Source organism: Apodemus sylvaticus, chromosome 1 (genome assembly GCF_947179515.1).
Source record: "Apodemus sylvaticus chromosome 1, mApoSyl1.1, whole genome shotgun sequence".
NCBI lineage: Eukaryota > Metazoa > Chordata > Mammalia > Rodentia > Muridae > Apodemus > Apodemus sylvaticus.
In genome coordinates, this window is record NC_067472.1 from 29,272,894 (window position 1) to 29,293,678 (window position 20,785).

Below are 20,785 nucleotides of genomic sequence, written 5' to 3' on the forward strand. Positions count from 1 at the left end.
CTGACAATTGCCTTAATGTGTTCAAGATGCCACAGAAAAAAACTGTTAAAGGTTAAGAGTCATAATTGCCATACTGCAAGATGACACTTGAGAGATAAATCTCACAGATAAGTTGGGGGTGGGGGAGATGACAGCTGATTGGATCCCCAGTGAGGACTTGCGAATGGCCACCATTCTTCTGTGTTCTTATGAAGAGATGAGAGGAGGGGAGAGGAGAAGGAAGATAGAGATAGACAGACAGACAGATAGATAGATAGATGGATAGACAGATAGATAGATAAGTGGAGGGTGAGGCAGGGAGCAGAGAGCAATTGTTTCTGCTTCAAAGGACACTCATCCCACTACAAAGGCCCGATCCTCCGCATCTCATTTAATCCTAATTACATCCCAGAGGTCCATCTCCAAATGCACGTACACTGTACACTGGGGGCTATGGCTTAGGCTTAGGAATTTTACGGAGCTACAAATATTCAGTCCATTACAGCAACTGAGCCATGAACTTCTGCCTACAGTTCGGGGAAGATGGAGTTGGTACGCTCCACCCTGCTTTTTTCTAGGGAAGATAAGGAGTAGAGGGTGAACTTAAAAAGAACAGATTACAAAGCGCCCCCAAAACCTAGCAGTGGGGTTTTCAAGATTTTTTTCCCCCAAACAGAATGATCTGGTCTATATGTAAGATAATGTAAAAATCAGAGCCTCAGAACCCATATCAAGGTATAGATGGAGAAAGCTCAGAGGGAGGTGTTTGCCAGACTTTGCCACTCTTCCAGAGTGGAAGGGAAGGGATAATTAAGAAGGGGTTACACCAGGGAGGTTTTAGAACAGTGAGACTAATCTGTATTCTGATTAAGGTGGTGTTTCTATGGATCTATTCTTGCATTAAAATTCATGGAGCTATACATGCATAATATATATAGTCTTAGGGTTTCCATTGCTGTGAAAACACACAGTGACTGAGGCAACTCTTAAAAAGGAAAACATTTCTTCGGGGCTGGCTTACGGGTTGAGCAGCTCAGTCCATCATCATCACGGAGGGAAGCACAGCAGAATCCAGACAGGCATGGTGCTAGAGGATCTGAGTTCTACATCTTCATCCAAAGGAAGCCAAGAGCAGAATCATGAAGGGTCTCAAAGTCCCGCCCTTCCTACCACCATGGTGACACACTTCCTCCAACAAGGCCATCCCTACTCCAACAAGGCCACACTCCTGTTTTTTTTTTTTTAAGATTTATTTATATGTAAGTACACTGTAGCTGTCTTCAGCCACACCAGGAGAGGGTGTTGGATGTCATTATGGAGATGGTTGTGAGTCACTATGTGGTTGCTGGGATTTGAACTCAGGTCCTTCGGAAGAGCAGTCAGTGCTCTTAACCCCTGAGCCAACTCTCCAGCCCAAGGCCACACTCCTAATAGCAGAACTCCCTGGACCAGGCATAATCAAACCACCACATCCCTGGGCCTCCATAGGCCTATTCAAACAAATCTCCAGTAGCTTCTCATAGGCTCTCTTCGTGGTGCCAAGCCTTAACTTCTATGCATGACCCCTTCAGTCCTGGGCCATCAACTGGAACTGAGGCTATACCTTCACCAATGGTCTTTCATGGCCTTGCACAGTACCAAGCTCAGCTGTTCTCCATGACCCGTTCAAGCCTTCAAAACCAGTGCCACCTGAGTGATTCTTATGCATACAGTCCAGCTGTAGTATGAGGCACAACCTTGAGTATCTCTGGAACATAGCTTCTTTGTGCTCTCAGAAGACGCTTCCCAGAAGATTTCATCTCAGTGATTCTGGTCTCTCTTTAATCACCACTAATTTCTTAGCTCCAGCTAAGCAGTACTTGGTTGTCCCAGTAACCCCTTCTATTCTTGACTCTAAACAAGGCTGAAGCTGCCATGTTCCATTGCTTGTTGGGCCTGGAACATTCCGTACCTTGTTCTATTGCATTATCACCAGTTTTCTGATTTTAATGAATCTATTCTCTGCCTAAGCTTGGCTATCCTAGAACTTGCTATGTAAAGTGATTTTTAACTCAGAGATCTGCATGGGATTAAAGATGTAGTCTACTATGCCTAGATTTAAGCTTTTCTCTACTTGGAAATTTCTCTGTATCAGGCTGGCCTTGAACTCAGAGATCTATCTGCTTGCCTCTATTTTCCTGTGACTGAAGGCTTTTACCACCATGCCTGGGCCTAAGCTTTTCAAGGCCACAATTCCTCAAGATATGGATCAGTAGCATGTGTCTTCTAGCCTCGAGATCTGCATTACAGGTGTGCCCTTCATTTCTGGATTGTAGTTCATTCCAGATTAAAGTCCAGATTATAAAAGCAGGTACTAACACCTAACTCGAACTATCCCTTGTTCAACTGTAAATCCATAAGCAATACATTTATTTCGGTGGGATTTTGCCCAGAGGTCACCACTCCCTTAATCTCCTCCAACACAGGACTTAGCCCCATTATACTTCCTGGCTCCCTTTTATTACTTGAATCATACATTCTGCATTTTTGCTTTCTAAGCTTGCTACACTTGATTAATACACTCTTCATGAGAGTAAACTAGGGGACAAAGTCTATGCTGGGCTTTCTTTGTCAATGCAATTAACATATATCTCTTTACGTTTGCCTCAGGGAGACTCTTTGGACAAGGTAAAAAAGCAGCAACATTCTTTACTGAAACTTTGTAAGAATGACTCCAAATCACTCTCAGCACCAATGTCTTCCATATTCCTATTAGGATGGTCCATTAAGTCTTTTTTTTAAATTGAATATTGTTTTCATTTACATTGCCAATGGTAAAACCTTTCCCTGATATCTCCCCTCCCCTAAGACCCCTCCAACCTCTCTCCTTCCTCCTTCCCTCTGCCTCCATGTGTATATGCCTCTCCACCCAACACACTCCCTCCCCGCCTCGGTTTCCCTTTGTTTGGGCCTCTGTTGAGCCTTTACCTTAACAACCAGTAAGTCTTTCTTAAAGCATCCCATGGCTTTCCTAATCCAAAGTCCCATACCACATTCTTCCAAACAAAAGCATGGTCAGGTCTATCACAGCAATACTCCAGTCCCTGGTACCAACATAGATGTCTTAGTTAGGGTTTCCATTGCTGTAAAGAGACACCATGACCAAGGCAACTCTTAAAAGGACATTTCATTGGGGCTGGTTTACAGGTTCAGAGGTTCAGTCCATTATCATCATGGTGGGAAGCATGGCAGTATCCAGACAGGCATGGTGCTAGAAGAGCTGAGAGTTCTACCTCTTATCCTGGCAGCTAGGAGGAGGGCCTCCAAGTCCAACCCCACAGTGACACACATCCTCCAAGGCCATACCTCAATAGAGCCACTCTCTGGGCCAAGTATATTCAAACCACCACACAATACACACACACACATACGTGTGTGTGTGTGTGTGTGTGTGTGTGCATTGAGGGGAAGACACCCATGCACAGTGCTCATTGAGTAGTCAGAAGAATACACAGGCAGTTGGTTCTCTTTCTCTATCAGGGATCAAAATCAGTCCTCAGTGATGGCACATGCCTATAATCCCAGCACTCTGGGAGGCAGAGGCAGGCGGATTTCTGAGTTCTAGGCCAGCCTGGTCTACAGAGTGAGTTCCAGGACAGCCAGGGCTATACAGAGAAACCTTGTCTCGAAAAAAAAAAAATCAGTCCTCAGATTCGGTGTCAAGTGCCTTTATCCACTAAGCCATCTTGCCAAACATGTGCGGCGGCCGTTTTAATATTAGGCATGAATTTCTGAGGAAATCTGTCTGAACACATCAAAATTGGAAGGCAATGACTAATTCTTCACAGTTACATAGCTGTAATATAAAATGCAGCAATCTAGAAGCCTGGTTCCCCCCTCCCCCAACACACACACACACAAAGGAGTTAGATATTATTCCCAGTCAGCATTTTGTACTCTTCTACATCATATCCATGGCAACTCGAGAGCCAGTGAGATGGCTCGGTGAGTAAAAGCGCTTGTCATGCAAGCTGACAGCCTGAGTTTGATCCCTGGATCCTACACAAAGGTGGCAGGGGAGAACCACTCCGCAGACTTGTCTTCTGATCTCCGCACACGAGCTGTGGAACACTCATACAACACACACACACACACACATGCACATACACACACACACAAATGCACATACACACACAAGTAACTTTAAAAGGATAACTTCTGATAGTGCTTTCATAAAATCTCTCAATATAGATCTCAAAGTTTTCATTTACGCTGGGCAGTGGTGGCACACGCCTGTAATTCCAGCACTTGGGAGGTAGTGGCAGGCGGATTTCTGAGTTCGAGGCCAGCCTGGTCTACAGAGTGGGTTCCAGGACAGCCAGGGCTACACAGAGAAACCCTGTCTGGAAAAAAACCAAAAAAGAAAAAAAAAGTTTACATTTACTATACTTCTTTTAAAGGGCCAGTGACAGTGTAATGTATTGAGTTTTGACAGGAACGAGGTACAGTGAGTGGGATGCAGAGTGCCACAGTACTGTGATGGCTAATATTAATGGTTGTAGACTTGACACATCTCGGGGCGCAGATCCTCAATGGAAGAACTAACTGCCTCTATCAGATTGGCCCGCAGGCTTGTCTGTGAGGTATTGCTTTCATTGATGTAGCCCAGCCCACTCCTCATGGACTCTCATCTTTGGCTGTTTAAGGAGAACTGAACATTCGCCTGGAACCAAGCTGAGAAGCCTTTATCTAATGGATGCTTTCTGCTTCAAGCTCTGCCTGGAGTTCCTGTCTTGGAGTCCCTCCATGATGGACTGTAACCTATAAGATGAAACAAACCCTTTCCTCCCCAAGCTGCTCTTGGTCATGGTATTTATCACAGCAACAGAAAGCACACTAGGACAGGCATTTACTATTTAGTAAGACAATTAGAATCATTTTCATCTCTTTATCTGAGAATGGTTGTATTACTTAGTGCCTAGGGTTATGAGAATTAACTGAGTTAATATATATAAAGCATTTACTCAGGTGATTGGCACATATGGAATGCTACATAAGTATCCTGTCAATCACACTACTTCACAGGCCCGTATCTAATCTTATAACTGATTCAATGTCCAAATTATCTTCATGCAACCAGGAACTTTTTATTAAGTTTATCAATGACTATAATAAAGCTTTAGTTGAAGGGCTCTGCATTTATAGCCCTATCTCAAAACTGTGACAGATACAGTGTACAGTTTACAGTCAAGCTTTCTCTCTCTCTCTCTCTCTCTCTCTCTCTCTCTCTCTCTCTCTCTCTCTCTCCTCTTGCTCTCTCTCAGAACAGAAACATACTCTAACTGATAGCAAATCCAATAACCGTGAAACCACCGAGTACTTACAAAGGGAAGCTGGTTGGAGCAAAGATTCTGTTGTGAAACCTATAGTGTTCATACCCAGTCCTTAAGTATACCCTGCATTCCAGATTCACAATCTAGCCGTATGGACTTTATCTGTGTAGCTTCGCTAGTAAGATGGAGAACAGTGAATAAAGTTCTATGGGGAAAGAGAATCTATAAGAAGAACCCACACACACTGACGCATCATCTTCTGAACATGCAGAGGTTTGCTAGGGTAGGAAGTGAGTTCCACATCCTCAAGAATGCCTAATGTCCATGGCTGCTTGCTGGATATTGTGTTCACAATGATTGCCTAATGTGTAGTGTGTGTGCCCCAGTTCCCTTAATAGACTGTCCTCAACCCTATCACAACACCTATAACATAAATGCTAGATGCATTTTATAGATAACAGAATCGTGTGTTCCAATACCTTTACATGCATTATCCTCAGCCCTATCACAAAGCCTATAACATAGATGCTATAGTCACCTTATAGATGACAGAATTCATTTCCAGAGAGGAAAAATAAATAACCTCAAAACATAAAGTTAGCATTTGGGAAAGCTATGATTTGATCTGTTTCTTAACTGACTAGAACAATGTGCATAGGCACACATCTTTTTAAGGGGACCGGGCACTGAACTTGGGATCTGGAGAAAGCTACGCAAGTGTCTACCACCAAGTCCTCCGCCCTGAGGCACACATTCTTACTGTCCGCATTTAGGCACCGCCCCACAGATGCCTAGCTCCAGGCAGGTGTGCCTGACTCACTCCCCACCCCACCCCACCCACCCTCGTCTCTCTCTGCATTTTTCTGTCTCTACTCCCTCAACCCCCCTCCCCATGCTCTAAATAAACTCTATTCTATACCATACCGTCATGTGGCTGGTCCCTCTGGGGGAAGGAATGCCTCAGCATAGGCCCACAGAGGCACCTCCTTACCCCATACCATACTACGTCCCCCTCAAACATATCCCTGACTTCTCTATCTTTTATAAAACACCACACTTAATGCGATTCTACACTAACTTTGGATGAAAATTTAACAACATTTAATATTTCTTTCAACCCTGAAAATCTATGAATAAAAAATTCTTCTCCCTAGATACACAGCCACGGCTCCCCTAATCATTTCTCTAACCCTACTACAGAGATGTTTCTCAAGGGCAAAGATGGTCCATGCCAACCTTTCTTTTCTAACTTGAAACAGGTTCTCACTGTGTAGCCCCAACTAAATTTGCTATATAGACTAGGCTGGCCTCAAGATCACAGAGATCTGTCTTGCCCTGCTTCCCAAGGGCAGGGATTAAAATGTGTGTCACCTTGTCAGAATCTGCTGCAGGCTTTAGATGTTATCTGAAGACATTCTTAGCTTCCCTGTTGGTGAAAGGCGGTGGTCTATTAAGTTAACATATTACAAAGATTTTAGAAAATAGTTCAAAGGATCGTAGTCTGTCAGATAAACAGGTACACAATGAATGGCTGCTAATGGCAATAAAGATAGTCCGCAATAATTTGTCTCAGGACCTGCAGCATTCCAACCCTCCACGATAATAAAATCATAAGCAGTCTTACAGAATCTTTAGCATAGGTGTGACTTTTTTTCCTGGTAACTTCAATTCACAATATTATAGAAAGAGTAGTCTAGTATTATATAATCTTTAGCAGTCTAATTGGTGTGATAAATATTTGTATAGAGCAGCAGTAATCTCCATCCTGCATACTTCAGATTATTCATTTCAGTGGAGGAAACTGTGTTTCATATCTACCCAACATATGCTTGGCAGGAACAGAATTTGGGGATATTTACATGGAGTTTCAGAAGAGCTGGGCATGTATCTCCGTGGTAGAGTGCTCATCTTGAACTCACAAGGATTCTGCTCCCGAGGGAACACACACACACACACACACACATACATACACACACACACACACACACACACACACAGAGGCTGCCTCCTATGGAATGAGTAGATAACGTATTTGTGTTAGATACTTTTGTGGGGTTGTGAGCTCATGTACTGCCATTCTTGGTTTATTCGTCGAAGGAAGGAATTATTCATTAAACTAAAACACTGTAATTGTAAGCTTTTTGATAACATGCAACGAAACTGGCTGACATATTTATTTCCAAGAGGCCCAAACTTGGGGCTGGAACAAAGGCGGGCTAGAGCCAACAGAGACTGGAGGCGACCTAGAGAGAATTCCGAAGCAGCTCTTAGACGGCAGCGACTCCAGCATCTTTTCAGTTCTTTACAAAGCACCTCAGGGAAGAACACACTCGAGGAGTCAACCTCTCAGCCTCCTTTTCCAACGCCCGTCCCCCTTTCTGGTTCTTCATAAACCGGGAGAACTCGGGGACGCAAAGAAAAGGGCGTGAGCATCCCTCTGGCTTTGGGTAAAGGTATTTAAAAACCCGCAGCGGGCAGGAAGGTAGAAGGGTTTGTGAAACTCTATCAGGTGCACTATTTTGAAGCTGAATGGGACTTTCAGCTCTGCCGATTTAGTGTGGTTGGTTTCCTGCAGTTCTGTAACTCAAGTCGCAGGCTTTCCCTTTTGTCTTCCTCTCCGCGTCCTTCTGTTTTATTCCCCTGATCCAGAAACAATGACAATAGAAGCAGGGAGGGGTGCGGATTTTAAGCTTGGCTTGCCTGTGCACGGCTGCCGGTTCCCTGTGGCGAAAAGAGAAGGCCCAGCAGGGCTTTCGATGCCTGAAATTAGTCAACTCAGCCCTTGGTTTTGCATGTGGATGAAATGCATTCATTGTTGAATCTCTCTCTCTCTCCCTCTCCCCCCCCCCCCTCTCTCTCTCTCTTTCTGTGTGTGTGTGTGTGTGTGTGTGTGTTTGTGTATCCTTCTCTCGACAGGAAAACATCTTAAATGTTGAGTGTCACCATCAGTGGGTAAAGTGCTTGCAATGCAAACACAAGGCCCTGCGTTCACATCCCCCCACCCCCGACCCCGCGTAGCGCCGAGGGGCGAGCACCTGCAAAGCCAGTGCTGGGAGGTGGAGACAAGGAGACTCCGGAAGCTCAGCTCAACTCGCCAGCTAAACTAGCCAATCCGTAAACTCCGGGTCCCAGCAAGGCCTTGTGTCAGAAAATTAGGTGGAAAGTGATGGAGGGCACGTCGTGACCACAAGTCTGCATTCTCGTGCAAACCTGTGTGAACATGAATATAGATGCACGTGTCATATCCACAAACCAAGGTTTTAGTAAATGTGTTGAGCTTCAGTGAATTAACTCTTATTTGAATAACAACGCTGACTTTATCATTGAAGGTAAAAAGATGCCTGTTGTTTGCAGAAAAAAAAGATGACTTGCAAGGTATTCCGTTCTAAAACACCATCTGGTTTAGGGTCATACTCTCATATGCTAAACTAATTTTTTTTTAATTAGTACAAAAACTTATGTAACTTTCCAGTAAGCAAATAGACAATTTTTTATCAGAGACAAACCTCAGCTTAAAAAATAATAAGCAACTAAAGTTAAGTCAAAAGACTTAACATTCTTCTGTTTAAAGTCTTTAGGACTCTGCCCAAGCAAGGGCTGTTCAGCCAATAAGTAGCTACTGATAACCAAAGCCAGCACTGACCATAGACTGAGAAAGAGCCACAATTATTCTCATGGACTGATCAACTTTTCCATTAACTAGCCTAGAAATTCACTAAATAGCCCAGACTGACCAGGCCTCCTGATTCTCCTGCCTTGGGTTTCAGTCGTGAGCACTCACACCCAGATTAATATTTTAAATTTACCTTAGGGTCATAGAGATTACATTTTATAGGTTTTGGAATGACTGTTCTTACGACTATGCAGCCTACTGATCAGTAAGACTCAGGAAGAGGGAAGATAAATATCAAAGATAATGAACTAAGAGGTCACAGGAACAGCATATGGTCCCTTCATAAGTCAAACCTTAATGTTTCAGACAGGATGCCAGAGTTGAAACATGTAAGGGGTCATGTCCTCATACCAAAATCAAAGAGATGTATGATAATGACTCTCCTTATACACTTCAGGGAGTGAGGGAATATTAACGTCATCACATAATGAAAATGCCATCTGTCTGTGATATGACACACCAGCATCCACTTTGGTCACCTGCTGAATGTCAGGCATTGACTTCACATTTTTATTTTGCTTTGTTTTTAGTGGTTTGTTTGTTTGTTTGTTTTTGTTTTTTCGAGGCAGGGTTTCTCTGTGTAGCCCTGACTGTCCTGGAACTCACTCTGTAGATCAGGCTGGCCTCAAACTCAGAAATCCACCTGCCTCTGCTTCCCAAGTGCTTAGGATTAAAGGTGTGCACTACCACAACCTAGTGGCATTTTTTTTTTTTTTTTAGTGTTTAATTGTTGTAGCTGTTTTGTTTGGTTTATTTTGGTTAACTTCAGTCCATGATTTTTTTTTAACTAATTAACTTTTTATCCCAACCACAGTTCCCCCCTCCTCTCCTCCTAGTTTTTCCCCCTCCACTCCCCCCACTTTTCTCTTCAGAAAAGGGGGGGGTCTCCCCAAGGATATCAACCAGGCTTGGCATATCGAGTTGCAGTGACACTGCGCACATCTAAATAGGGCAGCCCAGGGGGAAAGGGCCCGCAGGCAGGCGACAGGGTCAGACACCGCCAGCCTTGCTTCTGCTTTCCATTTTCTATGTATTGTATCTTACTTCCCAGTGCAGATCAATGAATGGCACAGTATGTGTATACTGTACTGTTCCCATACAAAATGTAGGAAACTGAGGCCTGTGAGCAGAAGCCCAAAGTCACCCTGATGAAAGTTCAAACTCAGAGCTATACATGAATCTTACGTTCTTAAATTCTGTAGCTATCAGAACTGACCCTGACAGGACTCCTTTCTAAGAATGTTACCCATGAGCAGATCCATCCTGCTGAGTCAGCAGTAAGGCAGTCGACTGCACAGGCCTTAACCCTGGACTGTCTCCCTTCCTTCCCTCTTGCCCCATCATGGGTTACATCCACAGGAATGGGATCTGAGACGGAGAGAACTTCCATTTATAAAATCTCAAAGACTTCTCGTCCCTTTAAATTTGTTTCACAAATGCTTCGAGGTTGCCAGGTGCATCACCCAATAGAGAAAAGGCTGTGTTTGGATGGGGTTGGGCCTTAGGGTTTTCCTAAGCTTGGTTTTCCAGTGCTTTCAAAGGCATTTTCCTAGAATCAGGTAAATGAGAGCGAGCGAGTGACCTACTTACAGCCAAAGCTGTTCCAGGTTCTAGAGGATGGGAAGCCGAGGGAGTCCGGGAACCCCGGCAGCCGCCCTAGCCTCATCCATCAATCTGCTGCAGCAGGAGAGAACATTTCAACTTCGGTTCCTCCGTTTTGGCTAAAGAATCCCCCCCTTTGTTATTCTTATCCGATCTCCCTCACCTCCTCCCCCATTTACAAAACCACATGGAATGGCATTTAAGAAGTCTCAAAAGAATCCCAGGGCAGTGAGTGAATCTTTTGTCTATGCCTTGAAATTGCTAATGAGGCTGTTGTTAGCGTGATACTTTTTTTTTTTTTTTTTTTTTGGGTAATCAGTCCTGGCGTTATCCACTGATAGTAACTTTTGAACGGTAGAGTTTGAGTAATGTATGAAAGATGAACAAGATATTGTAGATCTAAAATAAATACTAGGTTCTAGAAAAGAGGTTTTGGGCAGCAGGAGCTATGAAAGATAAAGGGTCAGCAGCACTGAGGAGAAAAAGGTTAGCAGAAAGGTCAGGCTATTGTGGGTGAGTACTAGTCTCTTCTACTAGTGTGAGGAGATTACATAATTCACCTTATGCACTTTGAAAATTATGTACTGTATTTTAAAACCACAAAAGCAAGGAAAGTGGATACTGTGTTTTAAAACCACAAAAGCAAGGAAAGTGGATTTACAACAATATGCTTTCTTATCGTTGCTGCTATCTTTTAAACTCTGGGCTTTTCATAGAGTGGAACTATCAACTCACCTGCCTAGATATCCCAGTCTTCTGAGAGTGCTGTTTTGGGATTCATTTGCCTGGATTCCATCTTACCATTCCTACAGGAGAGAAAGATTTAGATTTTACCTCCCTTGCCCACCCCCGTAGCCCGCTGTGGCTTCAGGGACAGCTTCATATTCTTCCTCTATTTTAATTATTTGCCCATACTATTTAATTTCCCTTGCCAAAACTAATTACGATGATTATCATCTATACTATAGTAGTTTTATAAGAACCTTGCTTACCAAGTAGCAACTGTAGTGGCATAATCATACAGTGGCATAACTATAACTGCTGTATGATTTTCATGTAGCTGTTGAACTTCCAGTCTTCCTTCCTAAGCCACTGTCAAGTGAATTCCAGTGAACGATGAATAGACTTCGGTTTGGTGTGTTTGCTTCTGTAAAGATATCTGGATGATTTTTCCTTTCAAAGGGATTTTACTCCAAGGTTTATTATGAAAACTATGGAAAGGGTGTTTTGGTTTGGTGGTTTAATCTCTCTCTCTCTCTCTCTCTCTCTCTCTCTCTTCCTCCACCTCCTCTCCTCTCCTCCCCTTTCCTTCTCTTTTGAAACTGGCTTCAAAGCCTTCAGATTCATGGTGATCTTCACGTCTCAGACTCTGACGTTGCCGTGTTGTAGGCTGAGCCACCACATGCAGCTTGCTAGGATGTCTTTATCTTAGTTGGATTACTGACAGGTCGGCCTTGGGGACTCTAGTGGTAAAGATTTTTGTAGAAACACAACTACAGCTCCCACTCACCAGGGCATACATTCTCAAGCTATGGTTTAAACTCACCTGAGAATCATCTCACATGTTTGCCTGATTTCTGGTAGACTGGTTTAGGCAGAATGATCTTACAGCACAAGGGATTGGCAGGTTCTGACAGACTTTTCCTGTCTGTCGGATGTAAAAAGCCAGGCACAGGCCACCCACCTACAACCTATAGGTTTTCTCAGAGCCATATCCAACCTCTGTGCCGGCCAGGTCCTATACCTGCTGAAGCATGACCTAACAGGGTGAGTCCACCTGGTCCTTTCCCTTTCCCTTTTCATGTATCTTCCCCAGCTCCCAGATCTAGGACAAGCCCCACATCTACTGCCCTGACCTCATTAGGACACCCCTTCTGACACTACCCCCAAACTCCAAGTTTGGGACCAGAATACCCATCCTGAATGCCAACCCAGCCCCTGTGTCCACCTGCCTTCAACCCACCTAAACCATATTCAAACTTCCAGTCCAAACCAGCAGATAAATTCTGTGCTATGTTCCCAGTAGCTGTGGGAGCTAACAAAAGAAGTACAAGTGACAAGGTCTCATCACATAAATAAATAACATAATATATCATAACAATATGAAAGTAACCCCCTCCTCAAAATCTACCAGTCTTATAGAAATGTTTGCCAATGAAATTCACCTAGAAAGAACCCTAGTACACACGGTTTAAAAGAGCAATCATAAACTCAAATAACTCAAGAAGTTTGAAGAACATTAAAAACAAATAAAAAACAACCCAATGAACTTAAAAAGAGAATGCACTAAATAATATTAAGAATAAATGCTTAGGGCTGATGAGATGGCTCAGAAGAACACTGGCTGCTCTTCCAGAGGTCCTGAATTCAATTCCCAGCAACCATATGGTGGCTCACAACCATCTCTAAAGGGATCTGATGCCCTCTTCTGGCATGTAAGTATAAAGCAGACAGAGCACTTCTACACTCCTACATTAAAAAAAGAGAAAACAATAAAATAAATAAAATTAAAAGAACAACAACAAAAGAAAAGAAGAAGAGAAGGAGAAGGAGAAAGAAGAGGAGAAGGAGGAGGAGGAAGAAATACTCAGAAGTTTGGTATGATGCCCATTACTTTAATCCCAGCACTTGGGAGGCAGAAGCAGGCAGATTTCTGAGTGTGAGGTGAGGTCAGCTTATTCTACAGAGCATGTTCTAGGACAGAGAAACCCTGTCTCAAATAAATCTAAAACCAAAATTAAAAAAAAAAAAAGAAAAGAAAAATTTCTTGAAAAAAAAAAAGAGCCAGGTGGTAGTGGTGCATACCTTTAATCCCAGCACTTGGGAGGCAGGGGCAGGCAGATCTCTGTGATATTGAGGCCAGCTTGATCTACAGAGCAAGTTCAGAACTCAAGGGTAAAGTATAAATCAATCAAACACGTGAAGAATATGAAAAAATTTAAAAACAAAACAAAATAAAAATCAGGAAAGGAACATTCAGGATACCTTGAAAGGGCCAAACCTTCCAATCATAGGACTCCATAGATGATGGAGAAGAACCCCAGGTCAACAGCACAGACCAGATCTTCATCAAGATCACAGAAGAAAATGTCCACACACAAGGAGAGACACACCCACACAGAGACAAGGAGCATAGAAATCCTCATAGAATATTAAAGCTAAAACACTAAGTGCACAGAACAAAACAAGGAAGTGTGTTGAAAGCTGCCGTGGGGTGTGGGGGAGGGAAGCACATGCTATGTGTAAAGGAAAACCCCAGAGTCACAACTGACTTCCTAGGAACTTTAAAAGCCAGAAGAAACTCTCTTCTAAATGTACCCCAAATCCTAAAACTGCAAACCTAGACTATAATACCTAGCAAAACTGTCTGCCAAAGTCCAAGTAGTGAGAAAAACTTTCCATGAGTCAAACAAGCTAAAACAATTCCTATCCAGAGCCTAACCCTAATAAAAACCTCAAAAGCAAAACTTCAGACTGAAGAGGAGTAAGCATAACTGACGGCTGGTGGAAAACAAAGAAGCTATAATTACAGAAATACAAAGAAACACTTAGAACACAGACAGCAACAGCACAGACGGCAACAGCAGCAGCAGCACCGCCACAATGACTGCAATCAGCATACACTTCTCAACAGTAACTCTAAATATTAATGACACCCATTATCTAATCAAAAGACACAGCCTACTGAATGGGTCAAGATACCAGATCCATCTATCTTGCTGTCTACAAGGAACTCAGCTTTCTCTTTAAAGACAGGTACCACTTTTAAATGAAAGGATGGGAAAAAGCCCTCCAATCCAATGGGACCAGGAAATGATCAGGAATTGCTCTCCTAATATATAAGAAAGCAAACATTATTTGTTTTATTAATAAATTGTAAGCCGGGCGGTGGTGGTGCACGCCTGTAATCCCAGCACTCTGGGAGGCAGAGGCAAGCGGATTTCTGAGTTCGAGGCCAGCCTGGTCTATAAAGTGAGTTTCAGGACATCCAGGGCTGTACAGAGAAACCCTGTCTCGGAAAAAAAAAAAATCCAAAAAACCAAAAAAATAAAAAAATAAAAAATTAAAAAAAAATTAAAACAAAAAACAAAACAAAAAAACCCAAAAAACTTTCCCAACTGGGCTAACAATACTCCACTAAAACCCATAGAATATCCAACAAACCCCTCAATACCAGGCATAAGAAGCCCCTAGACTGCCAAAACATTATGTGGTGTTTTTGTTACCTTAGGTTGCCTCCTAGAGGCTGAAAATTAAGTCCGTATTGCTGGAGAAACCAAGCGCCCAAGACAATGAGGATCCAAGCTGGAACTGAACTGAGGACTAGCTTTCCTGACACCAGAAGGCAGGCGTTTTCCAAGTTTCCAAGTGAGAAGCCAGGCAGTGGTGGCACAGGGGTTTAATCCCAGCACTTGGGAGACTGAGGTAGGTGAATCTCTGTGAGTTGGAAGCCAGTTTAGTTTACAGAGTGACTTCTAGGACAGCCAGGACTACACAGAGAAACCTTGTATCAAAAAACTTAAAAAAATAAAATAAAAAATTAAAAAAAGTTCCAAGGAAAAGAAGCAATAGTATTACCAAGCTGTCTATGTCTATGTCTATGAACTACAAAAACAACCAGCTAGGCACAGTAACTCAAAATACATTAGTGGCATCCATATCTTGGTGGCATCCAATTAAGTCTAATCGGACTTAAGACCCCTCTACTGATTTTTTGACTTCTGGAAAAGAACATGTATGGTTTGTAGAAAGCCAGTAATTTGATATCTTAAAAAAAATTATTACTCTCTTATACATTAAATCCTAACTGAACTTTTCCCTCCCTCCATACTTCTCAATACCCTCTCTTCCAGATCCATTCCTCCTCCTCATTCTCCTCCTCCTTCTCTCTTTAGAAAAGAACAGGCCTACCAGGGGTATCAACCAAACATGGCTTAACATGTCACAATAAGCCTAGGCACATCCCATATCATCAAGATTGGATGAGGCAACCCAGTAGTAGGCAAAGGGTCTCAAAAGCAGATGAATGAGTCAGAAACCTCTTAGCCCCACTGTTCAAAGAGTACCACAAGAACACCAAGTTACATAGCTATGACATATATGCAGAGAACCTAGCTCAGACCCATACAGCATCAATATTTGTCACTTCAGTCTGAGCCCCTATGAGCCCTGCTTAGTTCATTCTGTAGGTCATGTTCTCATGATATCCTCAACTCCTCTGTCTCCTATGATCCTTGCCCCATCCCTTCTGGGGGTTTCCCTAAGCTCTGCTGTGGGTCTCTGCATCTGCTCCCACCAGTTGCTGAATGAAGCCTCACTGGGTTAGTTACCAATCTATGAATATAGCAGAATATCGTTAAGAATTATCTCAGACATGTGTTTTTAGTTGTCTTCTTCTTCTCCTCCACCTCCTTCTTCTTCTTCCCCCCTCCTCCCCCCCTCGCCGCCTCCTCCCCACTTCCTCCTCTTTTTGTCAGATTTTGGGTCTCTAGGTTATCGAGCCTCTGGTTCCTGGTCATCCCGGCAGTGTTAGGCGTGGGCTCCCTCTTGTGGTTACATGGGCTGCAAGTTGGCCACTCCCACATGTCGCCTAGAACATGTCCCTGTACCACTACTGGAAGCCTTGCCTGCTTCCAGAAGATGCCTGGTTCAGGCTTTGTGTCCCCCATTACCAGGAGTCTTCTCTAGGATCACCCTTGTAGATACCAGGGAGTTCCCACATCACTGCTAAATGACCCCAAATTCCAGTTATCTCTCCCACTACCCTCTCCCTCCCCCACTCCCTCCCTCCCTCCCACTCTGTCTGATCCCTCCTGGTCTCATCCTCCCTTTCCCCAGTCTGTTCACAGAATCTATTTTCCCTTTCCAGGGAGATGCACGGGACCCAACCCCCTCATCCCTGCTCATTCCCTTGCCTCTCTGGGCCTGTGGATTATAGCATGGTTATCTTTTACTAACAGGTAATTCCTGCTTATAACTGAGTGCATACCATGTTTGTCTTTCTAGGTCTGGGTTAGCTCACTCAGGATAATTTTTCTTCTAGTTCCACCCATTTGCCTGCAAATTCCATGGTGTCATTTTTTTTTTAAACAGCCGAGTAATGTAAATGTACCACATTTTCTTTCTTTCTTTCTTTCTTTCTTTCTTTCTTTCTTTCTTTCTTTCTTTCTTTCTTTCTTTCTTTCTTTCTTTCCTTTCTTTCTTTCTCTCTTTCTTTCCTTCCTTTTCTTTTTCTTTCCTTCCTTCCTTCTTTCTAAGATTTTTTTTTATTTTATGTATGTGAGTACACCATCTCTGTCCTCAGACACACAAGAAGGCATTGGATTCCATTACAGCATTACGATGGTTGTGAGCCACCATGTGATTGCTGGGAATTGAACTCAGGACTTCTGGAAGAGCAGTCAGTGCTCCTAACTGCTGAGCCGGCTCTCTAGCCAGTACCACATTTTCTTTATCCATTCTAACGTTGAGAGGCATCTAGTTTGTTTCCAGTTTCTGATTCCGATGAACGAAGTTGCTATGGACACAGTTGAGCAAGTGTCCATGGGGTAGGATGGAGAGCCCTTTGGGCAGTAATTTGATCTCTTTTTTGTTTTGTTTTGTTTCCAAGACAGGGTTTCTCTGTGTAGCCCTGGCTGTCCTGGAACTCACTTTGTAGACCAGGCTGGCCTCAAACTCAGAAATCCACCTGCCTCTGCCTCTGCCTCCCAAGTGCTGGGATTACAGGCATGTGCCACCACCGCCCGGCCTAATTTGATCTCTTAAGATCTACAAGAAATTTCCTAAATTAAAACACTGGGTACAGCAGAGATAGGCAATTCACTGGAAAGGAAATAAGCAGCAACATTTATTTTGATTTATTTTGATTTATTTTGATACTGTCTTCTGAACCTTCCATGTCCCTAAGCTTAGACCGGAAATATTATCACGTATTTTTACTTAACAAACCCACTTTGTCTTAAGTCTTTTTTGTGTGTGTTGTCGCTGTTGCTGCTGCTGATGCACAGTCAAGGATCTGACTTTATCTGAGGAGAGGTCCCAGTGACGGTGATGGTGGTACTGTTAATGGACAGAACTGACAAGGTCTAGAATCACTGAGAAGCCACTAGGCATACTTGTGAAGGAGTCTCTTAACTAGGCTAACTGATGGACTCATTCTAAACTTGGGCAGTCCAGATATTGGCCCAAATATAAGGGAGTCCCAGGGATTTACATTCAGTTTGCTTGCCCTTTCCCGTGCTGGTGAGTTACCTAGTGTATCTGCCATTGTTCATACTGCTGCCTCTGACCTCTTTCACTGAAATGAGAATCCAGATTTTTCCCATGGACTAACAACTAGTAGTGGCTCTCCAGGAATCCTTAAATCTTTGGCATCTTGTTTGACTGCTGAGGCATATAACCTCCAGGACAGCCATTGTTGGACCACTCAAGACTGTGCTGTGAGCTGGGCAGTGGTGGTGCACGCCTTTAATCCCAGCACTCTGGGAGGCAGAGGCAGGTGGATCTTTGAGTTCGAGGTCAGCCTGGTCTACAGAGTGAGTTCTAGGACAGCCAGGGCTACCCAGAGAAACCCTGTCTCGAAAAAACCAAATCCAAAAAACAAAAAACAAAAAAAAAACAAACAATAAAAAAAATCCCAGCATTTGGGAGGCAGAGATAGGTGGATCTCTGAGTTCAAGGCCAGCCTGGTCTACAGAGTGAGTTCCAGGACAGCCAGGGTTACACAGAGAAACCCTGTCTCGAAAATTAAAATAAAAAAAAAGAAAAAAAGAAAAGAAAAAAAGAAAGAAAGAAAAAGAAAAAAAGACTTTGCAAACCATTCTAAAATTAAAACAAAACAAACAAACAAAATACCCAAATTCTCTTTTAATATCTATTCATTCCATCTCTTGTGTTCTTCTATTGAACCCCAATACAGTCCTTTAACTAGGAACTTTCCAGGCACTGGCAGCACTGCTGGGCTGTGTCTCCCCACAGCTATGGACAACAGCCTTTACCAATATAACTGTCAACAGAGGGAGGAAGCAGTGATCCAGGGTACAAAGCAATCCTCCTTGCTTAGCCACCCCAATGCTGGAAAAAGAGGTATGTGACACCAATCCCAGCTTGGCTGCAGAATTCTTTAGCCTTAAAAGATAATCCTGACAACAGAGCAAAACATACTACCTCCTCCAGGAATAGAAAGAGGTCTTAAGAAGTCTATCTTATTCCTTCATAGTCCTGCTGCCTTTATCTGAAGAGATGTTCCTTTTGTTTAGAGGCAGTGTGTCTACTTAGCTTGCTCCTTAGTACTGTGTATATTCAGAAAGGGGCTGGCTTTCAGATAAGGCTCCTTGGAACCTTGATGTCACGTCCTCACTTCGCAAGAGGAAGGGGTAAAAGAAAAAAAAGTCATCAATATGCAAAACCTGTCACCAGATGCCCTGTTCTGACCCAACTGCCAGACCTCCCTGGTCTGCCCGACTGCTCAAGCGTTCAGTGGATTCTCAGGCACCGCCTCCAGGTGTCATCAGTACAGAGATGGGGGAGGAGGGTGAGCTCACCCTAGAAACCGAAAGGCAGATGGTGAGGCCATGCGCGTCTGCGCAGCAGCATGAGGACTTGCAGCGGGTGGTGGAAGTTGAGCAAATCAGGGGAGCATTTCTTTGCCTTCTGTAAAAGGCTCCTCTGTCAGGGTTGTGTACAGCTCCAGAGTAGCAAGGGATTTCACGTGTCAAGCGTCTTTCCCAATTCAGTTTCTGAGTCTCTCAAGCTGAACTCAAGAGGAGCCCTTTGGGGAGCACTCTGTTCATCCTATCTACCTTTCTGAATATATCGGCACAGCGGGTACTCACTAAGGTGTGGGATGGAGAAAGTAGTTCGTTCTGCACTGCGTCGCCATGCCTCGGTTGGCACATCAGCGGCTCCGCAGGGATCGCGCATGCTCTGTACGGAGGGGGCGGGGCTCCAGCCCCCGGAAGCGTTCTCTCCGAGGCCGCATTTCTTTCCTGTGCGAGGCCGGGCTAAGGCTCCTGTCGTCTCTGGTCCTGCCTCCGGGTGAGTAGCGGGTTCCCGCGGGGCCGGGCCAGGTGCGTCCCCCATTCCTCCCGGTCCCCCAGGGCCTGGCGCTCACCTGGGGAGACCAGCCCGACAGTCACTTGCTCCCGCGTCGGTCACACTGGAGCGCCGCCCCGGATCCAGCGGATTAACCTCCAAGGGCGTCCGGGGCCTCGCCTTGGCGCCCGGCCCCGCGCGAGCCCTCTGGTCTCTGCGCTGGCGGGAGACTCCGGCCACCCGCAAGGACATCTCTTGTAGGCGGCCTGGTCATTGGAGGATTGGGGGCGCTCAGGGCGACCTCAGGACCAGGCGTGTAAGCGGGCGGCTGGAAAGAGCCGGTCTGCTCGTGCTGGCCCTGCTCCTCCCTCTTTGTGCAAAGGCGGAGGTGTTTCTTCAGTGCTGGCCATGCCTTCATGGAAGATGCCTATATATAAAATGACCTGCTTGCTCTCCACGCGAGAAGTATGGCAGGACTTCATTGTCACAGGCTGCGTCTGTAGGGCCTTGATAGGCACAGAACTGGGACTTTTGAGTTGAGAGACCAATTTGTAGCACACTGCAATGACTTAGGAAATACTGCAGTATAAACGTTAGTAAGTTGCTCGGAGATAGGGTATCCACCCTGAAACCAGAACTTAAAATGAAAAGATTTAAAATTAGATTCGTTTAAAGGTAATTCTGAATCTCACCGGTGTTGTTTGTGGTGTTTCTTAGTTGTATCCAGCAGTGTGCATATTTTGTTAAAATTAGCGTCTCTGCAAAGTTGAAATACATTCTTCACATTTGCAGCTATTTTGCAGATATATCAGTGCCTTATGATAGATGATAATGATAGATGGGTATATATCTCATCTGTGGAGACTGTATGTAATATTTCCATTCACTGTCTACAAAGCAGAATGTTTCAGTTTCATTTCAGGATTTTGAAGTCACTTAAGGATATAGACGAGCAGTAGTCTTTTGTGTATTTGTTTTTGAGATAAGGTTTCTTTGATTGGCCCTGGCTGTCCTAGAACTCTGAGGACCAGGCAGGTCTCCAACTTAGAAATCTGCTTGCCTCTACTTCCCTGAAGTGTAGAGACTGAAGGCGTGCGTCAGCCGCCATCACCTGACAGTTTTTTGAGTTCTTTATATATTCTGGATATTACTCCTCAGTCAGACAGTTGGCAAAGATATCCTCCCA

General features: G+C 44.1%; 1 protein-coding gene and 1 long non-coding RNA gene across 2 annotated transcripts in view; one reads left to right on the forward strand and one right to left on the reverse strand.

The window, feature by feature from the left end:
* Positions 1-7,368: 7,368 nt before the first annotated feature.
* On the reverse strand, positions 7,369-19,485 carry LOC127688480 (uncharacterized). Its single transcript, XR_007978709.1, has 4 exons — positions 19,401-19,485; positions 11,302-11,372; positions 8,327-8,501; positions 7,369-8,012 (listed from the first exon to the last, which is right to left on the reverse strand). It is a non-coding gene; the product is annotated as an uncharacterized LOC127688480 (long non-coding RNA).
* The window catches only part of Atad1 (ATPase family AAA domain containing 1), a 41,967-nt gene continuing 40,466 nt past the window's right edge, over positions 19,285-20,785 (forward strand). The window contains exon 1 of the mRNA XM_052187127.1: positions 19,285-19,602. Coding sequence (XP_052043087.1) covers positions 19,412-19,602 — 191 coding nt within the window. The 5' untranslated portion in view covers positions 19,285-19,411. The remainder of the gene's footprint in view (positions 19,603-20,785) is intronic.